At 39.9% G+C, this 25,751-nt stretch overlaps 1 protein-coding gene across 2 annotated transcripts in view; it reads left to right on the top strand.

Annotated features, from left to right (window-relative positions):
• The window catches only part of GRTP1 (growth hormone regulated TBC protein 1), a 37,171-nt gene extending 12,899 nt beyond the window's left edge, over nt 1-24,272 (top strand). For both annotated transcript variants that reach the window (XM_075091408.1, XM_075091416.1), the window contains 5 exons: nt 2,317-2,441; nt 5,675-5,771; nt 21,868-22,040; nt 22,165-22,350; nt 23,768-24,272. In XM_075091408.1, the coding sequence (XP_074947509.1) occupies nt 2,317-2,441; nt 5,675-5,771; nt 21,868-22,040; nt 22,165-22,350; nt 23,768-23,857 (671 nt within the window). In that variant the 3' untranslated portion in view covers nt 23,858-24,272. The remainder of the gene's footprint in view (nt 1-2,316; nt 2,442-5,674; nt 5,772-21,867; nt 22,041-22,164; nt 22,351-23,767) is intronic.
• The last annotated feature ends 1,479 nt before the right edge of the window (nt 24,273-25,751 follow it).

Genomic DNA, 25,751 nt, shown 5'->3' with positions numbered 1-25,751 from the left:
GGGGTTTATCTAGCAGTATAAAGTCTTAATGTTCATTTCCCTGCTTGAAAAAAACTCTGATTTTTTTTTTTCCCCAAACTGGACTAGTTGGAGGCTGTGTTCCTTTGGATGCTAACGTCTGTCAAGAATGAAGTAGGTTAATGGATAGCAGGTCAGAGAGTGGGCTGCATGGAGTTGGAGAACGTGTTTGGATGTCTGCTCTGGGACAGGTGTAGAGAAGTGGGGGTAACTGCTCAAGTCAGGTGAACAGCTCTCACCTGATCCTGCCATTTGCCTTGAGTCATCTCTGGCAGCCATCTTGTAGTACGGTAAAATGTATCAGTTTGTGTGTGCTTGGGGAGTGGGTTGACTTCCCTCACCTTGCAGTCAGAGGAGCCTCAGAGCTGGAGGAAGAGGGAGAGCATGCAACTGGAGCAGAAAGGGGAGGATGGAGAGGAAGCAGGACACCCTGCTCTTGTGCCAGATTATTACCTTGAGGGCACCAAGTCCTGTGAGACCATGCCCTATATCTTCGATTAAAGGTAAAGACTTTTAGCTCTTGTATCTTGTTTTTGTCCCCATCCCTTCCCCCAAATCAAAATACTGTTAATAAATATAAAGAAAAGTTTTAAATCCTTCATAAAGTAAGGGAAGACTTCCCGCAGTCCTTGTGGGAAAAACATGCTCTGCAATCAAATCAAATTGGAGCTTATTCTCTCAGCTGCAGGCCTTCCTCAGGCTGTGAAGTTGAAGACGAGTTTGGTTTGAGTAGTCTCTGCTCTGTACGTGATGGGCTTTTCATATTCCCCCCTCACCCTTGTTCTGCATAGCTAAGAGGAAGAGCCATAACTGAAATGTCAGCATTAATCTTTTCTGTAACATCCAGCATATACTTTAATAAACAACAAATTTTGATTATGCAAATATTATGCTGCTCTTCCTATGATGAAGAAACAAAACAAATTTATTTATCCTATAACTGGCAGTTGCTCAAGTCCTTTTAAAAATTGTCTTTTTTTCCTTGAGGTTTTTTTTTTTCAGTCATGTGAGAGATGAGGTGAAATATTTCCGTGCTCTCCCATTTCTCTAAGTGATTTGTTCACTTTAAAAGGAAGAAATAGTGATTAGAGTGATAACTTTTTAATGCTTGTGACTTCCATGACATTACTTGTGATTTTTGGGGAGCTGTCTTCCTCTGGTTGCTTACAGCTCAACTTTGTATCAGAACTGTAACAGACTTCTTCCTTTATGCAGGAAAAGGCAGATAAGAAGTCATAACTCTTAGGGTATAGATCTCTGTACAGTAGTGCTGTTACTGATTTTTTTTTTTTTTCTAAACCCAATATTTTTCTTGCTAAATATAACCAAATCAACTATTCATATTTTATCAATGTCTTTGGTTTTGAAAATCTTTAAAGTTGCTTTTGAATAGGACTCTTCTCCCAACTTAAACATCTAAAAATCAGATACACAAGTCTGGACTAGTGACCTTGGTTTCCCTCTTTATAGAGTGAAACAGGCCAAAAATTAACTCTGCCTGTTTCTTTCCAACAACTAAAGGGAGTTTGGGTGACTAGATTGAACTTGCATGTCTAATTTTTAGACCTTTGTAAGGACAGATGAGTCCTACTATTCGTGTTTGGTCTGGAAGAAATGAATGTTTTGAAATGTCAGTAATTGCATAGTCCTTACTTGTTTTAGGATTGAGCTTGAAGCTTTGCTGCTTGGATATCAAAAAAATCGCCCTCCTTCATCAATGGAGAAGCAACTTTTCTCATGGTCACATCATGGAGAAACTTAAAAACCTTTAAAAAGGTGATTTAAGTACAAGTTACCAGCTGAAGAAACAGGATTTTTTTTTCTTTTTAGCTCTTTGGGACTGTTTGGTAGAAGTTCACTTAATAAGTCAATTGAAAGTTCACCTGTTTTATTATGAGAATATGCTTCCCTAGAGGCGCAGCTCATTTCATGCCACTTGGCTAGATAAATTTGGTATGTGTTGTTTCTGTCAGTCTAAACGTCTGGTTTGCTTTCATTTAAGCCTTTGCAGTCAGATGTTGAGAGAGCCCAATCTGCAGGAGAATTTCTTTAGTACGGCTTGAAATTTATTTCTGTACAGTAACAGGATTCATCTTTCTAGGAATGGATTATCCTTGAATGCGGATGGCCTTCTGGCCAAAATGGAGGTAAAGCTGTCTCTTAAAGTTGATCCACCAATACTACAGTTCAGTGAACCAGAGTGAAGTTTCAGTTGTACTTCAGAAGAGCTGTAAAAGTTTGTTTGGAAAGTGAAGGAGGGAATGGCTCTTAACTTCATTCTTTCTCCCTTTTGTCTAGACATGAACAGAACATTTCCAGATAATGTAAAATTCCGCAAAACTGCTGATCCCTGTTTGCAGCATACGCTCTACAACGTGCTGGTAGCATATGGGCATCATAATAAAGCAGTAGGATATTGTCAGGTATGTAATCACTGTTTTTTAAACAATGCTGCATTTCACCAGTGATAATTGTTCTTGTGCATTTCTAGAAGCAGATCCACAAACTATTTCTGTTTTTAAAATAGCGATGGAGAGGGAAATTAATTGCTTCAGGCAAGTTCAAATGTCCTTGTGAGTTTCTCTGTGGCCTTCTTCAAAGCTAGCTTGATCACGTTTGGTTCCACTTGTTAGCTGCAAAATAAATGTTTTGTCACACGTGGTTGTATCAAGATTAGTTGCTTCAGAGAGGAAGAGAAAGCGAGCTTGCCTTTTCGTCTTCTTCCCGCCTGCCATCTTTCCCAAGAGTCCTTGGTACATGTGACGAGACATCCTGAGATCGCTATTTCCTTTGTTTTCACTGTCACATTTTTCAAAATACAGGAAGAACAGCATTCATCCGACATCATGTAGTTGCGGGGGAAAGTGGTAGCATTTATTTGGTGCCATCTTCCAGTGTAGTCAGGCAAGTAGGAAGAAACTTGTTTGAAATTCAACCTGATACTGCTTAGAAGGCAGCTCAGAAAAGCTCCAGTCGTCATTGCCAAGTACTGTGAAGTTTTCTGTGGGGCACAAAGTTGATTTGTGACAGTAAAAAAAAAAAGTGGCCATCTTTAAGGACCGTAAAGAAGCAGAAACTGTCATGAGCAAAAGGTGTTTTCAGTTCACTTATTAAGTCCTCTCCTCTCTCCTCCCCTTCCTCACCAAGGGTACATATGCTAACATATACCTCATGTTAGTTGAGAAAGTTAGTACAGTAAATACAACTGTTCCAAAGTTAAAGGAACACGAATTGTATTTGTTGAAATCTGGAGAGGAGAAGACTTAGAAGGACTTAAACCTAGACTGAAGTCACTAAAAATTCTGAAGTCACAAAAAATTATTTTTGTGTATCCCAACTGTTTTAGTACAGAAATTATTTGAAGAATGGGAGTAAAAGATGAATGATTTTTATTATTTCCAGTATTATGTATTTATTAAAATTTTGATATTTTGAGACTAACAGAAGGGGTTATATGGAATTATATAACAGAATTATAAATATTCTCTTTTGTGTCAGACTCCTATATAGAGGTCGTCATACCCACAAACATACATAACTTCTAAACCATGCTAGTTTCTACCCAAAATATATGTCCAACTGTTACTAAAAAGTCTTGGTATATTAACTAATGGACTAATCTTTGCATTTTACCTTGACATTATGAACACCAGAGATGAAAGAAAAAGACTTGAAAAGCCTTATGTGATTTCTTTTCAGCTCTGGTCTCCTCACAAGATGAATGTTATCTTTTCTGGATAAATAATTAGAACATAAACCAAAGGTCAACATCTGCTTTCGAAGGCATGTTGTAAATCAAGAGAAGTTTCAGGAAACCACCTTTTCTGTTAGTGAAACAGCAGGCTTCATCAAGATAGATATAGTGATACCCACTACATAAGAGATCCTGTAAATCCTAGAAAACTCAGAGTGAAAAATGGCTTTTTTTTTTCCTCAAGTGTTTTGCAGAGCTCTTACTCACTGAAGGCCTTTCAAGGGTGATTTCCATAATGCTAGTGAATATCTGGTACTTACTGGCATTTAAGTCTCCCATCCGGGTGTGTATTAGGCTCTACATTGTGATGCTGTGACAGTGGTACAGTGTTGGCTGCCCTGGTATATATAACCTGCAAAATTTGGTGTCCTGTGAACATACGTCCCAGAGTGGGTTTTGGTCCATGCCGTGTTAAATGTCAGCCTCTTGCCATCGTAGATGCAATTACTGAGATAACTGTCCATGTGGAAACAAATAGTTGCCTTCTTAACTAGAAGGCCAAGCACTGTGTAAGGCCATGCAAGGTCTATTCAAGCCATTTGTGTAACAACTGCTGTAGTGACTCAAAGCTTGAAAATGAAACATCGGAGAAGATGCAGTGTCCTAATATTTCCATGTTCCGAGAGTGTTGTGAGGCCTTCTGAGGTGGGACAGGTGAGTCAAATCTGTTGAATGCAAGAAAAGAGATCTCAGTTCAGAGAGGAAGTCGTAGCTTCCAGAGGCTGCAAGGGGTGTTCTTTTTGGTAGCTGTCATCTGGCTCACAGCCATAATTGGCAGCACGGCAGGGTCCCCAGAGACAGTGGTACCTGTGGCGTTAGGCATGCTGGAGAAGTCCATCTCGGGGGGAGAGAGAATAGGGAAAAGGCCAAAGAAAGGGACGAAACAGAAGAAGGCAATGTAACTAACAGCAGCCTTCATAGCCTGTAAATGTTTAAAGATAATCTTCTGTTAGCTTAGGAAGACTTTGGGGAGGTTTGCATCTCAGAGGCAGCTTTTGTATATTGTCGTACTGATGTGGTGTCTATGTTATTATGGTTGTTGGCTTGTTTACAATGAAAAGACATACTTAAAAAAATGCTTAAGGAAGTGGACTACTGTGCACCTAAATCAGTTACGTTGCCATAATTTGGCAGTGTTATGGTGGATACAAGAGGAAAAAAAGTGCCTGAGACAGAGGCAATACATTTACAGGGAATACTACTTCGTGACCTGCATGTTCTGTATGCTACTTCTCCAGTCAGAGGGTGTCAGTAATGATTACAAAAATTGCACAGTTGCAATTTGGCCAGTCATGACTTGACTACTTTTGACAAATTTTCTGGTAGCTCTTCCAATCCCCCCCACCTCCTAGTGTTTACCTTCTGTTTGCATGTTGAAAGGCAGGAGATGTAGTGGCCAGTCATTGACTAGCATGTGAAGTACTGGAGGTATTATGGAACCAAATGATTTGTATACGGTCATTTGAGTTAAGCAGCAACAGCTTGTAAAAGCTGCTGGAGCTGCAGCTTTTTACTAGAGTGTTTGGGTCAGGCATTCTCCTGCAGCTGCACTGTCTACCTGCAGGTGTATTGTGTTTGTACTACATGTCTAATACAGCTGTGTTTTGGTTCTGGTCAAAGCAGTCTTTTGGATTTAACAAAAAAAAAAAAAAAAGAAAATTGAAGGTAAATTATAGGCTGCTAAGCTCTTTCTTTTCATTTTTTCCTCTCCTTGATCTTTGTTAATAATTCTTGTTAGCTGTCATCATGCAGGTTTAACAACTTACTCAACTGTTGGCCTTTATTACTAGATTTCACTTAATACGCCCACTTTGTAGAACTGTAGTAGTTAGCCCTTAATCAAAAGAAATAAACTAGAAACTCATAAGCATATGCGTCTTAAAACCATTCTTTCTATTTCAGGGCATGAACTTCATAGCTGGATACCTTATTCTTATTACAAAGAATGAAGAGGAGTCCTTTTGGTTGCTAGATGCTCTTATTGGAAGAATACTGCCTGGTATGCAAAAATGTGTATAGTTGTATTCATATATTGGAGCTTGGCTTTTATTTTATCTTTGAGTTCCTCTCCATTTTTAGAGGTTTTAGATTTTAAAATGGACTTGCATGGACTGAAGATTCTCTAGGGTCCTGGAAATACAGGGCAAAGACACAGCACACAGGCAAAACTTGTCTGGTTTATAGTCAGATTTTAGTCTTGATGCAGTGGTTTATGTATATGTTAATTTGCAGTCTTACTTATACCTGTTAGGTAGATATCTTCTTCTATCAGTATGATGCTGGGGAACAGGACTTGCGAAGGTTTCTGAGATATGATAAGAGACACAGATGAAGCAGTGGCTGCAGAACGAAGATGGGAGGTGTGCACAGTTTGAGCGCAGAGCCTGAAGTAGGAATTGCCGGTGGCTTGAAGTAGGAATTGCCAGTGGCTTGGCTGGAGGCAGCGTGAGCTTTCTTTAGAGGTATTTGGCAAGGTGGTGGTAGTTTCTGCTGTGTCCCACATTTCTGAGCGGGGATATCTTGGGCTCTTTACACATGGTGATTTCGAAACAAAGCAAACGTATGTCAAAATCCCTGTCGGTGTCTATGTGAAGTTCTTGTCAAAGCTGTGTTATAATCAATGGTGATCTAGCTGGGTTGGTCAACAGAGTCCAGATGGAAATTCTGCACACCCTAAGCTATAGGTAATATCTACATCTCATCAGTTCAGTAGCCCTCTGGGTTCCCTTGCCTGGATCTCTGGGTTTGCAGGAGGTATTTATGCACTGAATTTTGCCCTGTGTATAAGCTGAATCTCACCACATGCTTGGAGGAGTTTAAAACCAAGCAGTCATCAGACACAGCTATATTTTATACTCCTGTGAAATACATTTGGGAATGTTCTTTCCTGGGATTTAATTACAGAGGAAGAATGGTTTCATCGTGAATTCCCATTAGCATTGCAGAGGACTGACTACAGTGACACCCTTAATGCAAAGCCATACTCAAAATGGAAGACTAATTTTTCTACAAGGAGGTTTTGAAATTCCCTATTGGCCTGGTTTTGCTTTTGAACAGATATTTATTCCAAATGGCTAGAGACTGAATTTAGTATGACAGTGTCAACTAAGTGCTGGCCAAGGACATCAGGGTTGATACTTACTTTCACTTTTGCTTCTTTCTGTTCTTGTTTAAGATTAAACAACAAAAAAATGTGTATAATTCTTGATTCGTTATTGAACAGAAGGGAAAGACTTTGAGAAAGAAGGAGAAAGAGCTGAGGGAATCTCTTACTGCTTTTGAATGAATGTAAGAAATTCTTTTACACTGAATACACCCTATAGAAACTCAGATTTTCCTTGCATATAAGCGGAGCGGCTGGACTTCGTTTGCATATTGAAGGAGTAGAGACAAGCAGGGAGTGCTATGACTTGTTGAATCAATCTGCAAATATTTGAGGGTCTGCAGCCTTGAAGTTTACTTTCAAGCTATAAAAAAGGTCTAAAGAAAACTCTCTGTTGCTTTTGCTCAGCCTTGAGACCTATAAGCTGTGCAAACAGGTCAGAGACTTGAGGGCTGCTGTCTGCCACGTGACCTGCCACTGGCTGACATCAGCGTATGTCTTTCCATTGACATCAGCGCGTGAGGGATAAGGCCCTCAATAAAAGGCACATTTCACTGTGATGGCAAAGTGATGGCAACTTTGGCTTTTAATCTTTTTGATAGTCTTGCATGTTTTTATTTGGGGCAAGGGAGTAGATTCAGGATTTTTTTATTCATTGTTTTTTGGTAGGGATCTTACTTTAGTCTGTCATAAGACCTTTAGTTCTTCTTGTATATCCTTCTTCTATGCGTTGCTAATACCTAAATGACAAAAGTTGCTTTTATTTTTTTTCCCCTCTTAGTTGTTGCATTTATCTTACACCAGTAGCATTGGTGATGAGAAGAAACTCATATTGTGAAGGGCAATTACTGTGTGTAAAGACATACATTTACTGAAGTTATATTTATAGATATATTTTTACTACCCTGTGACAAGAGTCTTGTTACAGATTTTGGCCTGGGTTCAGCACATCCAATCAGGCGTCCGTCTGAGGTGCTGAAGTTAGAAACACGCGTGCTTATGTTTCTTTGACAGTCAGTGGGGAAGGGGATATCTGATCAGAATTGCTGATCTGAGTGTGCCTCTATCTCCTCCACAGTCAGTTTTAAGAGAGCTTGATGTGTCTCTTCCAGCTTGGGCACCTCAACAAGAGACCAAGTTAGGTACTATTAATCTCTCATGTAGTAAAAATATTTGTATTGAGTAATAAAAAGCTTTATTGTCAGAAGACTTGTTGCCTGATGCTCTACCCCACCCCCACCCCAAATTTTCCCTCCCTTTTATTCCCACTACCCTCCTATATCATGCTTGAACTGTGCATTTACAAAAGTCAGAGCATGACGGATAAAATAATTGGCATAATTTCAGTAAAGTAGTGCGTGTGTATGTGGGGGAGAGAATCAGACAGGCAGACTGTCTGCATAAAGAAACTAACTCTGGTAAGTAAGTACTGCCCTTCTGTTAACAGTGCAAGGGAGAGCGCATTTCAGTTTAAAGCCTTATTATTATTTGTTGGGGAGGCAGAGAAATATTGTATATTCTCCAGATCTTCAGAGGGAAAAATAGCAATCATTTTTTGTTGGATGTTAACAGTCTGATTAGCCAACATTTTTTCCTTTAGTTTCGTTGCTGATGCTCTTTTTCTTGATACGTTCGTGCAGATTGTAATGTATTTTCCCCTTTCATGGCAACGGATACCCCTCCAGGTCATGTCCTCATTTTTTTGAGTGTGTCCTGTCACAGCCAGTTAAATCAGTGATGATTTAGGACAATTTAGCAATACCTCCTCTGCCCTCTGCTGTGTCCCTGTGAATGCTCCCTTCCCCTGGCCTACAGGCATTTAATTACATTAAACAGCTGCTCAGTACCTTGATGCTGACAGTGTTGTTTTTTGGTCAGCAGATGAACCAAGCCAGCCACAGATCAATGTCATTGATTGAAAAAAAAAATGTTGAATGTGACAGACGGGAGCACTAGTGGCAGCTTTCTGGGGAAGAGACAGAGAAGGGCTCCCTAAGCTATGGCTCACCTCCCCTCTTCTACTGCTTTTTAGGTCTGGGTGGGGGTATGTACCATAGGATATGATGAAGGTGTAACTGTTCCACCCACTGACAGGAGTGGGACTCCATCAGTAGAGGTTTTCTGGATGAATTGTTCTTTTACACTCAAGTGGAGGTGGCACAGCTGGAAGAGTGAGCCAGCAAAAGCTACCACTGGGTTTGTTGGTCTGTGGAGTCGTGTGCGTGCCGTTCGTCTGGCTGAACATACACTGCTGGGTACAGCTGGGTGAAGCCAGAAAGATCCTGCTTCTGCTAAAGCCAAGCCCATAGTCTCCTGCCTGTTGTGTCTGTCAGCTGCTCAACCAGGGATTTGGAGGGATTAGGAGCATATCTCATTTAAACACAGCAAAGGGGAAGAGAATTGTTTGTTTAACTGAAGTTTTGGGTGTTACCAAGATCTTTTATTCCCAGGTCCATTCAAAACAGATGGCTGAGTAGGCAGTATTGCCCACAAGAAGCAGTATGGATTCAGTTCAAGCTCAGAGTGCACGTGTCTGCAATTTGTATTCAGCGTAGCTCTAGTGTTTCTGTTCTGTTTGTAGCTCTGGTTCTTGTTGAGACTTTTTTTTGTTCTGTTGAGGAAATATTGGGGAGGATGCTTTAGAAAGCATCAGGAAGGTAGGAACTTTTAACTGTGGTACTTTGGTGTGTAATTTAAGGAGCATATTTGTCCTGTTTTACATATTTGTGATTAAATAGTGAGTTTAAGAGAAGAAAAACTTGACAATTTGGACTCGCCTTAGCATGACAGTTATGCTTACATATAGCAGAACGATTTCCCTCTGCTTCAGTGGTACTCAGTTTGAAAGCAGCAGTGTTTATCAAGATATACTCTAATTAGTCTACTAGACTGTCATACTAGAGTGAGTTACTCTTACTGAAAACCGTTGTAGAATAACTCCTCCAATGGTTAAGAGAGGACTTATTTCTACACTAGCGTGTTCATGGCCAATTTTATATCCTTTTATTCTTGTGCCAATGCTGACTTTTGGGGGTAAAAAAAATCATCCTCTCTTGTGCTTATCTTTCATATATTTGTAGGATACAGTCAATGCATTTTACAGTTCTTTTGTATTACTAAGCTGCTTCAGTGGAACTGTTGCATTATATTCTTCTCTGTTCCCATGTTAGCCTAATGATTATTTTGTGTGCCTGTTCCAATTTGAATTGATTTTTTTTTTTTTTTTTTACTTGATCACAATAGCACACTTCTTTTTCCAGGGGAAATCTGCCAGTGCAGTGGCATTATTTCTCTCTCTTAACAGCTGAAGGTGTTTTATTTGAGAGAGAAAAACTGTAGGATCTCCCTTGCCTTTTTTTTCCCTTGTGGCACTCTGGTTTTGATTTGTGATCTCAGTAATAATGCATGTGCTATTGCTCCTCTCTCATTGTCAACAGATGTTTTTTCCATGTCTTATAGGAATTCATAACATCTTCTTGCTGAACTTTATTTGCACATTCTTGTCCTTGTTATTTTAAATATCATCATGTCTCTCTTACTCCAATCTTTTCACTATGTTACTCCATTGTGCCTTGTGTATTGACATGGGACAATGTCTCTCTAGTTTAGGATTGTTAACAAATACCAGCTTTTTCTCCAACATTGTTAATAAATTTTACATTAGGAGTAGCATACAAGCATTCTTCAAGGATCAGTCTAACAACCTTCGTTCAGCCTGGTACTTTTTAGCCTTTTTTTTTAAATTTTTTTTTACCCACATGTACTGCCCGATTGTTTATCAATAATTAACAATAAGAACAGACTTTTGAATTATGAAATAGTCACAAAAGTAGTAGACTGCACTGAACTAACTGGCATTATCTGCAAGGACACAAGGTGCAATGCAAGATACCACTTCAGTGGGTAGTGTAGCAACTGCCAGCTAAGGCAAATGTCTGCATGTTGAGATAATAGATATGTAACGCTTTTTCTGTTTTGAGCTCTCTAAGGTTCTCTATTGTATCAGCTGTAGACTTGCAGGTACTGTTGCATAAGAGATTAGGCACAGTAAAAGACATGAATATTTGAACTGAATAATAACAGTTACATACCTAACTCTTGCATATCCCTCTCTTGAGTGATTCATGTTATAACACTCTTTGAAGTCCCATCATACAGACTTGCAGGTTTGAAGGGGAGGGCCACTTGAGAAACGTAGAATGCTGTACTACCTTTACAGTATTTCTGTTTAGACTGCTTGCTTTTAATTGCAGTTAAGCATATATTTATTTCATTCCTGTGGCTGAATTTATTTTAATACCCTGAATGGGTATTGCCAGGGCAGCTGTATCTCTTAAGACCTGCTTCTCCAAAGGAGAGTGGAACTTTGTTTCACATGAAGCATTTTATTCAGCTGTGCAGGTAAAAGACTGCTAGACCTAAATAGTAGTAACGTTGAGCTGAATTTGCAGCCTGTGAAGGAGACTGTTGTGATTAAAAGCTTGTCCTTTCACAGAGGAGGCTTGAGCACCGCAGGCATGTGCCTTTGGTGAGGAAAGCTTCTTGCAAGGCTATGCATAACACGAACGACTTCATGTTTGCAAAGTAGTTTTTGATAACAAGCTTTTTTTTTTTTAATAGCACCATCAACCCAGAAAATTTCAGCAGATTGGTCAGTTCTGGCCTGTTTGCTTATCCTCCTCCTCTGGCAGCACCAAGCTACAGGGCCGTGAGCTGGCAGAGTGCTCTCTCATCCTTAGAGAGTTCCTCTGTGATAGTGTGTGGAGCTGTAGCAGTGCACATCTCTGGAGTACAAAGTCACATTTGCCACTAGGAGAGAGGAATGCTCGGCTGGTAGGCTGAATAATTAGGAGATTTGAAATATGGGACTCCAACATGCTTTACTGTTAACCAGCAGCCATGGTGAAACCATTAATCTTTGAACATTAGAGGTCAGTTTTATTTACCTAGGAATTAACCATGCAGTGTCCTTTTAAGCTGAAGGTGGAACACAGGAATCACCATGTGTCTGTATTTAGAAACCATGATAAGCCTGACATGTTTATCACTTACAAATCTGAACTGCTGGGGAATCTGGGAGACTTGAGCAAGCAGGAAATGAGTAACTGATGTTTTTCTTCTTTAAAATGATACATATATTTATACTTCTGGAATAACTTATTTCCCATATGTATTGTATACTCTCCACCTCCCCCCACCCCCAAATCACAAGCCTCATCAATAAAAGAGCAATTTCAATATTTGTAGGTGTGCTTTAGGTAGCGGGTAGAAATCTTAGTTTTGTCTAAAACAGAGGTTTCCTGTACATGTCAAGAATATGCATGTTGTCAGCCTTGCTTTTGTGAGGAAACATGCTGAGTTTCAGCTGTGCAGCAAAAGGACCCATAAGTGTTTGAAAATGCTGAAGAATATTGTGTTCCTTGATACGGCTGTATTTATACTGGAAGAGGGACCTAAATGACTTATTCCACCCAAAAAAAGTAAAGTATGCCACTTGCCTTCTGGCAAGCAAGCATTGTATTAATATAATTTCATTATGCTGAACTTGAAAGTATTTTCAGTAGGCCGCCTGTGGTACTACTCTGGATGGGACTGCAACCCTTGGCTATCTGTGCAGGCAGTGGTATTTGACCCTTTATCTCCCCAGTGAATCAAAGTTTCACCCCTTTCAAAAGCCACCAGCAAAATAAACTTTTCAAATTAAATCTTAGTTCAGATAGAACTGATCAAAGGTAGAATTCCCTGGCTGCGTACAAAGGACGAAGGTAGGTGGAGTGGTAGAAACCCGGAAGTGTGGGTTTGGGAGAAGAGGTCCCCTTTTTTTCTGGATGTGTAAAAACCAATTGGTGGCCAAGCCTTAGCATCCAGCACAAGGATTACTTAGTTTGTGTTTTATATTTTGTCAGAAAAACCATGTTGGAGGGATGGGTTTGTTTTTTGGTGGGTTGTCTTTTTTTTTTTTTTTTTAAGCTAGTGGCTCTAGCTGTTAATACCACATGTACGCATTGGTGCTTTGAAACTCTAGTTTTGATAGGCCTGTCTCCATGTTAAAAGGATTGTGCTGTTTTAACTGCAGAATTAAAGCAGTAGGGGTGCAAAGCCAAAGCGGGTACTTATTTAATTTTTTTCTAGCATTTTTTTTTTTTTTAACCTTCTAATTGTCAGCCAGGGCTCTACATGTTCAGTTACAATTTTAATTATGCAGCCTTCCTGAATATGTCACTTTGACAGCAAGAATAATAATATAATTGCTGACAAATGTATAATGGGGTTATAGGTGCTCAATGCAGGTCCTAATATACAGTTTTGTATTTTAACTTGTATATCCCTGTAAGATATATTCATATGCCTGAAGTAATACCTGTGTTAAATACCAAGACTCAAAACTGGAAATGTAACTGGACTTGCTGCACACGGAGCCATCTGAGGAAATGGTAGTATTTCCTCCCATTCTGCTCTGGTCTACTCTGCAGTAGACTTGTTTGGCTGGAGCTCATCTTTGTAAAAAGTCCCAGACTTGGTCTGAGAGAGAAACCCTACCACCACTGCTAGTAGTGTACTCAAACTATAAATCATTCTCATTAAAAATGTTTGCTATACTTTTTATTGAAATTTGCCTTGTCCTCGCTTGTAGCTATTGCTTTAAGACTTTCTCTCACTGTATTGAAAAGCCCATAACGCCTAGGGTGTTTTCTCTTATGAGGTGGTCAGGTTTGCTTTTCCTTTTCCTTGCATAAATTCTAGAAATAGAGAAGTTCTTTACAGAGCTAAGTAGTGTTTTATAACCCTTTCTTTCATGTCCTTTCAGTTCTTCAACTTCATGCCTTAAATGTGAATATTAGAGTTGGATGCAATTTTCTAACCACAGTTTTGCTAATGTCATATACAGAGATGACTTGTTCTCTCCTTCAGTAGTGAATATATCCAAGGATTACTTTGGCCTTTCCTCAGCTAAGACGTGCTTACTCTGGATTTGTCATATTTGCAACTTAAGATACTACAAAATTGTTTCTTTTCAATTGCTCAACTGTATTGCCAAGTTTTCTTTTTTTTAATATGGTGTAGTATGAAGAAGCACTAATAGCAGGCTTTGATATTGTTTCAAAATATAGTATAATGAGTACGCAGCATAGGTGGCTACATAAAGAATGTGTTTGTGGAAGGAGGTGTGCTTTGGGAGTAAAGGAAATTATATAAAGAAAATCATGTGCAGTGCACAGGAGTAACTTTTGTTTACATAAATGTACAAGTAGTAAATCTGTTTAGTTTCTAAAAACTACAACCTTTGTTGTTTCATGTGTTTTATGTTCAGAAGATATGAATGCATTACTAAGTTTTCAATTTATGGCTAGTAGAGAAGTCCCATTTGTTCCTCTACAGTTTTAAAACCTGTTGCTTCAAGATTAAAATTAATTCTCTTGTTAGCTTCTTCAAGCTTGAAGTAAGAGGATTGTGGCTTTCATTCCCCTTCCCTTCAGACTGAAGGGTTGGATTGGTTTCCCTCTGCAAATATCAGGCTAGAACCGTGTGTGTCTGCCCAGCTTTCTATTTTAAGCCTCCTGTTTCTGTCCCAGTCTTTTAAGTAATGTGCTTGGTAGTTCCCATGGTGTGACTGCAGCATTCTTGTAAAGAGCAGGAGAAAATGGAATGCTGGAGCTCTTCTTAAGTGTGAGAGAATATAAAAGTTGTGTTTTGTGCTGTGGTGTTAAGAATAATCTTGTCAGAGCAGTGAATTGATAAAATAGCTATTCTTCCTAATCCCATAGAGGAGTTTAAAAAGACATAGATCCAGGAATCCTTACTCAGCTGAAGTCCTTGGTCATTAAGACTCACTGTACAATGGTAAATTCATTTAAAAAAAAAAAAAAAGTTTGTTTCCTTTATAGGCATTATAAGCAGTTGTGAAAATCTGCAGTGCTTGTTCATGAATTTCTTCTCCAGTTGAGGAAATTGGTGTTAAAAGTCTGTCAATGTCTGTTGTGAATTAAAAGCCTTGGCTTCTAGCACCATTAACCCAGTAAGCTGCAGCCTTCTCCAAAGCCTGCAACTCTTCAGACTGGTGCGAATTATAGCATGCAATGGCTGGAGTGAGGCCAGGCCATTTGGAAACAGCCAAGTGATGAATAACCCGTGTCTGTGGGTGTCTAGCAGCTCACTGATACTATGAAAAAAACCCACTGTCCACAAAAGGAGTAATTCCAACAGTAGTGGACAGGAGGAAGGAGGAGAGGGAAGAAAGGAGAATATTGGCCAATAGCATTTTGCTCAGCGTTATATGTAATTCGTACAAGAGTGCTTTGGTAGCTGTAACTTTAATCTAGACTAGTTTTTACTGATGCAAATGTCTCTACTGAGCAGCACATAACAGAGAGTTAGTATAAAAAAACCCCAGCCAGCGAAAAACCCCGAACATTAGCCAGTTTCATTCTCCATAACTAGAATGTCTGAAAGTTACGTTTGTGCTTTCTAACATGCTGCCAACTTCAATTTGTTTCTCCAATAGGTTACACGTGGAGTCTTTGTTTCTTTGTATTTCATCTCTGCCTTCTGTAACGTCTGGAAGGATATAAATTTTGCCTTTCTTTCCATTGTCTTTATAATTAGCAAGCATCGTTCTTCCATTTCCATATGGTAGCTACTACATCTGCTCAGAATCCCACTGTGCTGTGTGAAATGCAAATAGGAAACGAAAGGGCTCTTTCTGCTCCACAGGATCCATTTTCCAAGTTTGGGATCAGAAGCAAGAGATGGATACAGGCAGATGGGATTATGTAGAAACAATCAAACACTGCCTTTTTGTGTTTGCTGAAAAGGTGTTAAATCGTTTCTCAAAACACTATTATAAACTTCGTGTCATCTCAGTATCACAATCAGTAAGCCTCCATAAAATTCTTATAGTCTGGTTTTTTTGTTTGTTTTTGTTTGTTTGTTTGTTTGTTTAAGGTATTTCTGCCATCCAAAATGAATTGGGCTTGCTTATGGCTTTTCTTAAAGCTAGTGTTTTAGCTGTGAACAATAGAGCTACTGCTGGTTCTGGTGTGAATTCAGTACCTCAGGACAGAAGTTCTGGTTCAGTTTGGTTTGATGAACGAAAAATAAAATATGGCTTGAGCCTGTTCTGGGTTGGTTGATTGGTTTGTTTGTTGGATTTTCTTCTTCAGTTCCCTGGAGAATTAGGAACTTATGTTTTAAAAATAACATAGTAAAGAGTTCAGCTTGCCGTTTAACCACATATCTGCAGGATATCGCTTTGGCCAGGACATCTGCAGGGGGTCACTTTGGCCTGATACTGCAAAAAGAATTGGCAGTACTCATGGTTTTCCTCCTTTTCCTGTTGTGACTTTCTGATTTCCTCCCAAACATAGGTTGTCCAACTTTTTATGCCAGGCTCATGATGTATATTCTTAGAAGACCTATTGTACCTTTTTTGGACCATCTCAAGGTAGAAATAAAATAGCAGAACGCTGCCCTGCCTTCTTGGACTAAGTGGGCTGAGAGTTGCCAACAGGGAGAACGAGCAAGTCCATAAATTGTGTAGGAATAGCATAAATGGTATTTAGATGCTCTGAGAAGGGACTGCTGTCATAATGTAGTTTGACCTCTCTGTAACTGAAGTGATGAAATTCATTCTACATGTGTTGCATGAAGTTCATAAACTCAGCTATGATAGCGTATCTTTTTGGAAAGGAAAACGTTGCACTGCCAAGGTTGTTTAAAATAACCCGTGTTCAGCAACGTGCAAACAGCTAAATTTTTATAGTGAAGGATTACTGGAAAGGATTTTTTCCCACAAAGGCACATGGTAGAATCAGTTTCCATTTTGACTTGAAATGTAGAACTAAGTGCTTTTCATGAAGTTGGCCATTTCTGTTCATGGCAACCTCTGCTTTTGCCTGCCAGCTGTATTTGTCTCTTCTGGATTCCAGTGAAGTCTGGAAGCAAATGGTGATGTGCGTCTACAGCAAGACATTTCTGAATGTTGCATATTGGCATAAAAATGAACGATCTTTGCTTGTTTGGGGGAGGAGAGAGAACCCCAATTCCTCCCCATCCCGTCCCCCCCACCGTGGGTCTCAAGGACATTATAAACATATTCGTGTGAATAAAATACTTCACATTGCTTATGACTGTGAGAAGAGTTAAACCAACTAATTTTTGATTTTTCAGTTTGGTTAAATAAACTGGATTGCCAAGACAAATCACTCAGCTTGTCCCAGGCTGGGTTATCTGGGCTTCTGAAATGATAGTTAGAAATGCTGGAAGATAAGCAGCAGAGCTGAGGTCTTGGTCTTGGGTATTTCTATAACACTAAGAATTCATATCATGTTAGTTCCAGTAGGAGTATTTATATTTAACTTGACATATGCACAACAGACTTAAAGGATTCTTTTTTAACTTCTGCAGCTCTGACTTGTAGAGGTAACTTAAGGCTATAAGCATAGTGCTTCTTAAACTTTTATTTTTGGAACTCTTAATCTATTTGTAATGGAGAACAAGGTCATACAGTCCCTACAAGTTTTATCCTTATGTCCTGCAAATCTCATTACTGCTCTGGAGCAGAAGCAGACAGTTACGTCTTAGTCCTGGACATCCTGGTAGGATTCAGAGAGGCGCTAATTATTGTGATAGGGAGACAGCAGAATGTAGTTTAAGGAACATCTCTGCCAGATGCTGAGCAAGAACAGGTTTCAAGCTAAGTGACAGCATGCCACAGCCAGCGCAGTGTTAGTAACAAACAGCCTTTTAAACAAGGAAATAAGTCCCTTCATCTAGTCACCTCTGTTGTACAGTAGGAATAAAATACCTGGCAGTTGGTGAAGTTGGCTTTTCTTTTTTGCTGCTCAACTCCAAGAGGAAGAGAAGCCTGGCAGAGCTGCTGTTTGGGATCAGGACTTTGAGGAAGGGGCACTCGGGGGAGGTGAATTCCACGTGGGGTGCTGCCTTTATTGCTCTCTGTTGTGCTCTCAGGCACTCCGGAACTCAGTAAGGCATCTGAAGTCTATAGGCAGGCACTAGGAACAACAGACTAGGCAAAGCGGGTGTGTGTGGGCAAGCAATAGCCAAAGGCAAGCTGAGAGGAAAGTGAGGAAAGCCTAGGGCCAGTTTACAAAAGACCTTGGAAACATGAAGTTTCGTACTGGGAAACTTAGTTTTCATCTAGACATTTTTCTGCAATTTAATAATAATTTAATAACAGAATATAATGATGATTTATAATACAGTATTTAATTTGTTGCCTTCCAGAAGGAATTGCAATGAAAAAATAACATAGTGTGTGATATCACTTCTGTTTGACAATTTAAGGAATAAAAGGAAGCAATCTGGCTATGTGTTTTTTTCAGGGGGATGGTATATTGTCAGAGGACATTCCTATGAACCAACCTAGTTCAACAGCCTACATTAGATCTCCCCCCCCCGCTTTTTTTTTTTAATTAATAAGTGGCAGACTGGGAGCAGTTCCTGAGTCTGTTCTGGATCATCAACTGCTCAGTATTTTGCCAGATTATTGAGATTATTAATATGCTAATTAAATGTGGATTATACAAATCTAGAAATTTCAAATAATTTTTATGTTCCTTACGTATCTTATCATACAACTAATGTATTTTGATGGTAGGTAAGTAAAAATCATTTGCTGCCCAATATCTTGTGAAAAACAGCTTTGTGGTGTGGGGGAGGGTTAGGTTTGTGTAGCCTTGTTTATAAACAAGGATGTCTTGACTTCAGGGAGAGGTTCTGGGCAGAGCAGCAAATTATAAAAGATTAGGCAAATAAGGCACACACAGTGAAACATTTGCAGCAAGGGAGAGGTGCAGGATTTTTGCTGAGGGGACTTTACCAGAAAGCTTAGGGACTGGGCATCCCTAGCAATTAAGAACAGAAGAGCCATGTAGGTTAAATATTATTGAGACCGTTAGGCACCGAACCAAGTTACAAAATCATTTTCACTAGTGAGACCAGAATGGACCATGGAAAGTGGCTCAAGCGTGACACTGGATCCTCTTCTGCCTCGCCTGTGTGGTTCTGGCTAACCCTGCGTAGCCCTGATGACTCTGTGCGGGTCCCTTGGGCAGAGTGGGGGCATGGGTGCTGCTGGCTGTGCTCGGGGCAGCTGTGCCTGGAGGCCTGCCACCCCTCCGGGGTGATGCTGCCCTCAGCAGATGGATGTTAGAGCTGTAAGGTTAGACCTGTGCTATCCTCTTGGCTTTTCCAGTGCTGTTGTGTTCCTTGTAAATGATCTGTGGGTAAGTTTTGCACAAATCCGGGGTCCTGCAGGAATGTTTCTGGAGGATTGGAAATGTGGCTCTCCTAATTTGAGGAGCTAATTTTATATATATACATTTAATTATAAAAGTGTGTGTATACAGAGAGAGACTAAAATTATATATATTAAATTAGAATTACATATTAATTATGTGTAACAATTATAATAAACAGGCACACTAACTATAGTTGATCCTTTTAATGTAACTTCTTCTGTGAACTGGATGCTAATATCCTGGAAAAAACCTGCTACTCAGTTATTGGCATTTGAATAAAACCATTAATCACTCCTCCCGCTTGTTTTACAGCAGTGTTGGGCTGAACGTTGCGGTGCTGTGTACCAGGGCACATGGGAGCTGCTCCTGCTCCACGAGGAACAGCAGGAGGCTGCCCCAGATAAATGAATAGTTCCTTTTTCCTTTCGTCCAGCAGTACAATCTAACAAACTTGAATGAAATTTTAATTTACGCTGAGGCTTCCCGGCAGCTCGCTGCTTCAGTAATTCAGGGAGTGACGTATCTGAGTTGCCTGGCTGTTAACTTTTTACTCGCCAGCTCTCAAAAAGCTGGGTGGGTGTCTGTTTGCATTCTCACTAAGATCCTGACATTTACTTTGCTGTACAAATTAAAAATAGCAGCTGCTGTTGATTTCAGCATATCGAATGATTGCAGCAGTGCAGAGCAGAGAGCGTGTGGGCTGCTGTCCTTCCTCCTGAGGACACTCACTGGTGGTAATGTGAAGAAGTTTTAAGTACCCACATGTCTCAGGAGCACAAAAAAAAGAAAAAACAACTGGTTTGTGGATGTATGAGAGGAGGAGGAAGGGTAGGAAAGGGAAAAGGTGCCTTGTTCTGTTATGTGAAATGTGATTCTTTGTTTTTCACTTACATTAAAGCAGAATTTTAAGAAAGGATTACTCAGCCAGTTAATGTTACTTTACCTCCATTCCAATTCACAAAGGAGCACAACGCTAATGTAAAATATGGAGCGAGGTTTTTGTTTTGGCTTTTAGGTCATGGTGTGATTCCATTTGGCTTTAGTATGCTTTTTCATGGGCTTACTTGTGTTTTAGCTCTCAGAGCTTTCCCTACAAGCAGGCAAAAGGCAAATGGTTAAAGAAATGGCTGTAGAAGAGTTTCACCTATCATTCTTCAATGGGAACAAAGAAAATTAGGATCACAGACAAAAAGCTAGATTCCTAAAGGCTGACTGTGATGCTTCTTAGAACCATAAACCCTCCTGTAGGTGTTCTGCAGAACAGGACAAATGGAGAGCAAATAGCTCCTGCAGTGGGAAGTCCGTTCAAGAAAAACACTGACACAGAAAAAGAGTCGAATATTAAACTGCTCTTGTAATTTCATTAGAGGAAATTAAAGTGGTTCTAAGTGTACTGCGTACTTTGGACATCTTAAACTTCTTTGTGGCAGGGGGAGGTTTTATTAAAACTATTTCAAACAAACGGAGTTTACTCTTTCTGATTCCTTCACCTTCATGTGAACCATCAGTCTATGCTGTGTTTCTAGGAACCTTGCCAGAAACCAGCTAAGTTAGTTAGAGGAAACGTGAATTGCTGCTTTCCAGAGTCAGTGAAGGAAAGAAACACATAGGTGCTTGTGTTATGAGTTATTTTGTTCAGCAAATAATGTTAATAACATAGATTTTTGTCAGCAAAGCACTAGTTGAACCATCAATGATTGCTTCCCAGAGCTGGTGCCATCGAGTCCATTTAATGTTTCTGTCAACATCTAAACCCAAAATATTAATTCCTTAAGCATCTCTGTAACTTCTCTTTCTTGCTGGGCCATCTGAACTCTTATGAACTAAAATAATAATCTTCTTCCCTTAAGTATCCCCAGAGGTACTTGTTTATAGACCTGAGATGCTTGTTATTCAGCCTGCACGTGGGTAATGAAAACGCTCACCCTGTCAAACAGGTGTAGAGTAGCAGTCATAGCGTGCTCCATTTTTCTTAAATCCAAAATTACCAGTTTAGTGCAGTGACCAGCAGTGTAGGAGATGTAGGTCTAATTACAACACCTGCCTTGCAGATAAATTAAGGTAGGAAAAGATGCTGCCTGGGGGTAACCTGTCACTAACTTCCTTTTGGAAATAGTCTGTGAAAAGTAGGATTTCCTTGGCTCAGAGAAAAGAGAGGAAAAACTCATCACTTCAGGATTAGTTCATCCCCTAGAAGTGAGAGCTGGCCTGCAGCACCCCCACATAGCTGACAGTCAGAAATTTACATTTCCAGTTTGTGACTGGACCCAGTCTAAAGGCTATGGGTTGTTTTGGGGGTTTTGTTACCTGTCTGGGTATTGTGGGACTGGGAGGTGTGCAGCCCCCACATGTGGGAAGGAGGTGGTGGTTCTGTGGACCTGCTTAGATATTGATAAGACTTCTGTCGTTTAACCTAGTAGTCAAAAACTAACTATCATCTATCTACCTTATTCTTCCTTGGGAAGGATGAATTGCCTCACATCATCAGAGAGAAAGAAGATACTTTGATAGGCATGAAGGAAGTGTTTTGTGTAGCAGCATCAGCCTTGGCTGAAAGAGAAGTGCTCTATAACCACGATGCAGACATCTTCACTGCGTGCTTTAATTTAATCCAATTTGGGATTAATAGGTTCAACATGCCTTTATCTGCTCAGCTGTTCAGGACATTCTCTGTAATTTTGTGGAAAAAATAATGTCGACAGATTCCTGAATTTTGGTTTCTTCTCTCCAAGATTATTACAGTCCTGCAATGTTGGGCCTGAAAACTGATCAGGAGGTCCTTGGAGAACTTGTGAAAATGAAAGTTCCAGCTGTGGCAGAGCTGATGGAAAGACATGGAGTCATGTGGACCTTGGTGGTGTCACGCTGGTTTATATGCTTGTTCATTGACATTCTTCCAGTAGAGGTAATCAGTAACAGAAGATTCTCTAAATATACAGTCATAATCATTATTTGATTTGTAGTCCTTTAGTAATAATTACCTACTGGAAATCAAGAAGCAGTAATCTGAATTCTCTCCTTTCCTGCAGACTGTGCTCCGAATATGGGATTGTTTATTCTATGAAGGGTCAAAGATCATCTTCCGCGTGGCCTTAACATTAATTAAGCAACACCAAGCTTTTATTTTGGAAGCCACGAATTTCCCTGACATTTGTGATAAATTTAAGCAGATCACCAAAGGAACATTTGTAACGGAGTGTCACAGCTTCATGCAGGTAAATTCTCTGCAGCTTTTAGTTGTTACAAATTAAAAACAAGACTGACTTAGAAATGTCAAAAAGATGGATACATTTAAGAGAAATGTATCTGTAGGAATTGCCAAAAGGGTGGAGAATGTTTTTATATAATAAGGTTTGCATTTAAAGAATTTTTGGGAAAAACTATCATCTAAACCCATACATAGTAAGCCATTCACATCTTCTGTTGTACAGGGGAAAAAGAATCTTTTTACCCTTTCTACTAGTTAAGGCAGGAAGTCTGATGAGAAAACTTCAGTGCCTTCTTTCAGAGAGCTATGCCTTGTGTTCCTGTGTGTTTTTTCAGATTAATTGTAACAGAATGTTGTAGAACAGACACAAAGCGAATTTTAAACTTGCATTGATAAATCTTCACAGTGCCAGAACATAAAGCATTATATTTAGTTAAAGAACAAAAAGGGAGCACCAAGTCCTTTTTTCCGCAACAACCTGCAGACTAAGAATTATTCTTGTAAATTATTAATAGATTGGATGCCAAATCTCTATAAAACACTAGATTCAGAGCTTAACTCAGAAGACTGAAATGTAAGAGATATTAATTACACTAAAAAAATTACAGGAGCACATCTGTCATAAATCACTTGGCCAACTCTACTATCCTGTTTGCTAAATGTGCATGAAAATCTATCCCAATAGGTGACTTTTACTCCCAAGAGAGTTTTGTGCTCATGGCAGCGCTCTGTGCATAGGCCTGTCAGAGTAGGATGTCATTTAGGTTATGTTTCATCTTTGCTCACATAAAGAAAAATAAGCTTAACTTACTAATGTTTGTGAGCCTTTTAATTAAAAAGGAGCAAGGGAAAAATAAATTGCAGGTACAGCTTAATTTAGAAGGGAGATGTTTGAGGAATTTTCCCATTCCATAAAGGATTTAGAGTAAGAGTTTTGTTAAATGTTAACTGCCCTGAGAATACCAGTTCAGAGGCTGATACAAACACTTGTCTTTGAAGGACCTCTCCCCTCCCCCCCCCCATTACATTACATTTTATGGCAGCTGTTTTTAGGAAAATCAACTACCTTTTTCTTGCCATTACTCTGAATAAAACATTTATTTTAACTGCATTGGTTACTGTCACGAGGGGGCTTTCAAGGCAATTAAATAAACAATTTGGGTTAGGTTCTTATGTATCTTTGAAACACATACTTTAGGGTTGGTTGATTTTTTTTTTTCCCCAGCAGTACAGGTAGTGGTACCAGCGGAGGTGATGACAGCTGAGTATTTTAGAGTGCCTCAGTTTTTAGCATCACGCAATGCAGGCTTCTTTATCAGAACAATGTTCAAAACTGGCTCAGTTATAATCTCATCTTCAGAGTTGTCAGTTACATCTACAGAGAATTGAATTTTTAAACGAGAATTTTCTCCTTTTGCCCTCAGAAAATATTCACAGACCCTGGAAGCTTGCCCATGGCAACAATCAACAAACTACGAGAGACTTGCAGAGAGAAGTTGCTTTCTCAGGGATAACGCACCAGATTTAACCAGGTGGTCAGATACTACAGCAATTGACACATTCCTCTATTTGCACTGACTACAGCACACTTTAAGCTTTCCGTAAGTCAACTGACACTTGACCAATTTTCCTGCCTTTCAAGTAAGTGTTGTTAACATTCTGTACTGTACATCAGACTTTGTAACTGGAACAGCTGGTTCTGGTGGGTTGTTTTGTTGTTTGTTTTTTTTTAAAGGTGTTTTCAGAGTAGAATGTGACTAGTGTCAAGACACTCCTCCTAAAAAGAACAGTCACCATCCTTGTCTTTTCAGGGCATTTTGTAATATTAAAAGAAAAGTGGTGTATAAAATTACATATCCTTCCTACTGTATTAACTGTGACACTGCTATCATTTGTACAAAATAAATTAATTTAATTTGTCAGAACCTGTTACTTGGTGTGAAGAGCCTTTCCTGACTGCCACTAGTTGGCTAGAATACAGGCATCTTCCTTCTTCCTCTCTAATATCACTTAAGGAATTCCATAAATATGGCAACGTGCAGGGCAAGCCAGCAACGAGGAAGGTGATCTTTTACCTTCACTAACAGTTACTCTACACAGTGCACAACCGCTCTTCAGGTAAAGGCAGCAGCGAACATGTGCAAGTCCAGGCTACAGAAAGCAGCAGCAAAGAGTCTTCTGTAAACACTCTTGCTATTTATATGCTCTAGCACAGTAGGTAACAAGTAATTTGACTCAAATCTGGAAGCAGCATTTCTCACTTTGTTCCAAGGGATGCTGACAGTAGATGTTCTATTTCTACTTTGGTGTACTGAGGTCACACTGCGGGCGCTATATCCTCATATACGTGTCCCTAAAACACTCGTAGACACAGACGGACTTCTTCCTTGACAGAGAGAGACATCAGGCAGCTCCAAAACTGTACCTTTACACAAATGCAACCCCTGGGCAGAAACGAGCAGGGCAGCAGCCCTGCCCCCCGCGCTTCGGCCACATCCAGCCCTGCTGGGGGCTGGGTGCCTGGGAATTGCTTTCTTGTCCTTACAGAGCCCTCTCGTGGCCAAATCCTTTCCCTCGCCTTCCTGCTGGGGAAGGGAGGGAAGAAGACTGAAGAGAGGCCAGCAATTTGTGCTTTTTTTTCTCCCTGGTGAACAACTACAGTGGAAAGCCTCACTTTTTAACACCACACTCCTTTTCATACTCTACTCCAAGTTAGCTTGATTTCCTTTTCAAAGGCGGCTTGTCTCCACTCCCCAGCCCTGCAGGCTTCATTCCTCAGCATGGTGAAAAAAACCAAACTCCAACATTTCAGAGGAAATAGATGAGTGCTCTTCTAGACAAGTAAAGCCAGCTACTCAGCAGTATGATTCTGAGCTATGCCAGCCTTTATGGTTCCAGACAGACACCTTTTTCCTTGAGTACTGAATTGTAAGGACAGTAGTAGTACCGTACTTCTAGTACATCAGCAGGTATTAGGAAATACTAGTTTATTTACCACTGGCAAAATCCATAGTTTCCAGGTACCTTCAAAGTGGCAGGGCAGATGGTCCGAAGTATACCAGCCTTGCTGCCGTGCATGCAGTTCTCCCATTCAGAAGAACAGCATTCTGTGCAACGTTTCAGTGTGCCTTGGCTCCTGCCCTGTGTAGCCAGTACTGTTAACACCAAAGCATTACTGCAGGAGGGAGTCAGGGAAGTTTTAAACACAAAGGCTCATTTCCCAGCACATTACAACACACACAGACCTCAGCAGACATGCGATTCCTACTCTGCAGTAAGAATCCAACTTCAACATCAAACACAAAGTGTCATTTACACAGTCATTACACCAAGTATCTTAGCAGCACTTTGTGAAAGCAATGCTCAGCAGGGCAGACCAGTGTTTGGACCTTTCTCAGCAAGCAGCAC

Source organism: Phalacrocorax aristotelis, chromosome 1, assembly GCF_949628215.1.
Source record: "Phalacrocorax aristotelis chromosome 1, bGulAri2.1, whole genome shotgun sequence".
Taxonomy (NCBI): domain Eukaryota; kingdom Metazoa; phylum Chordata; class Aves; order Suliformes; family Phalacrocoracidae; genus Phalacrocorax; species Phalacrocorax aristotelis.
The sequence above is the reverse complement of the archived record's forward strand: the minus strand, read 5'-3'. Positions and strand labels throughout refer to the sequence as shown.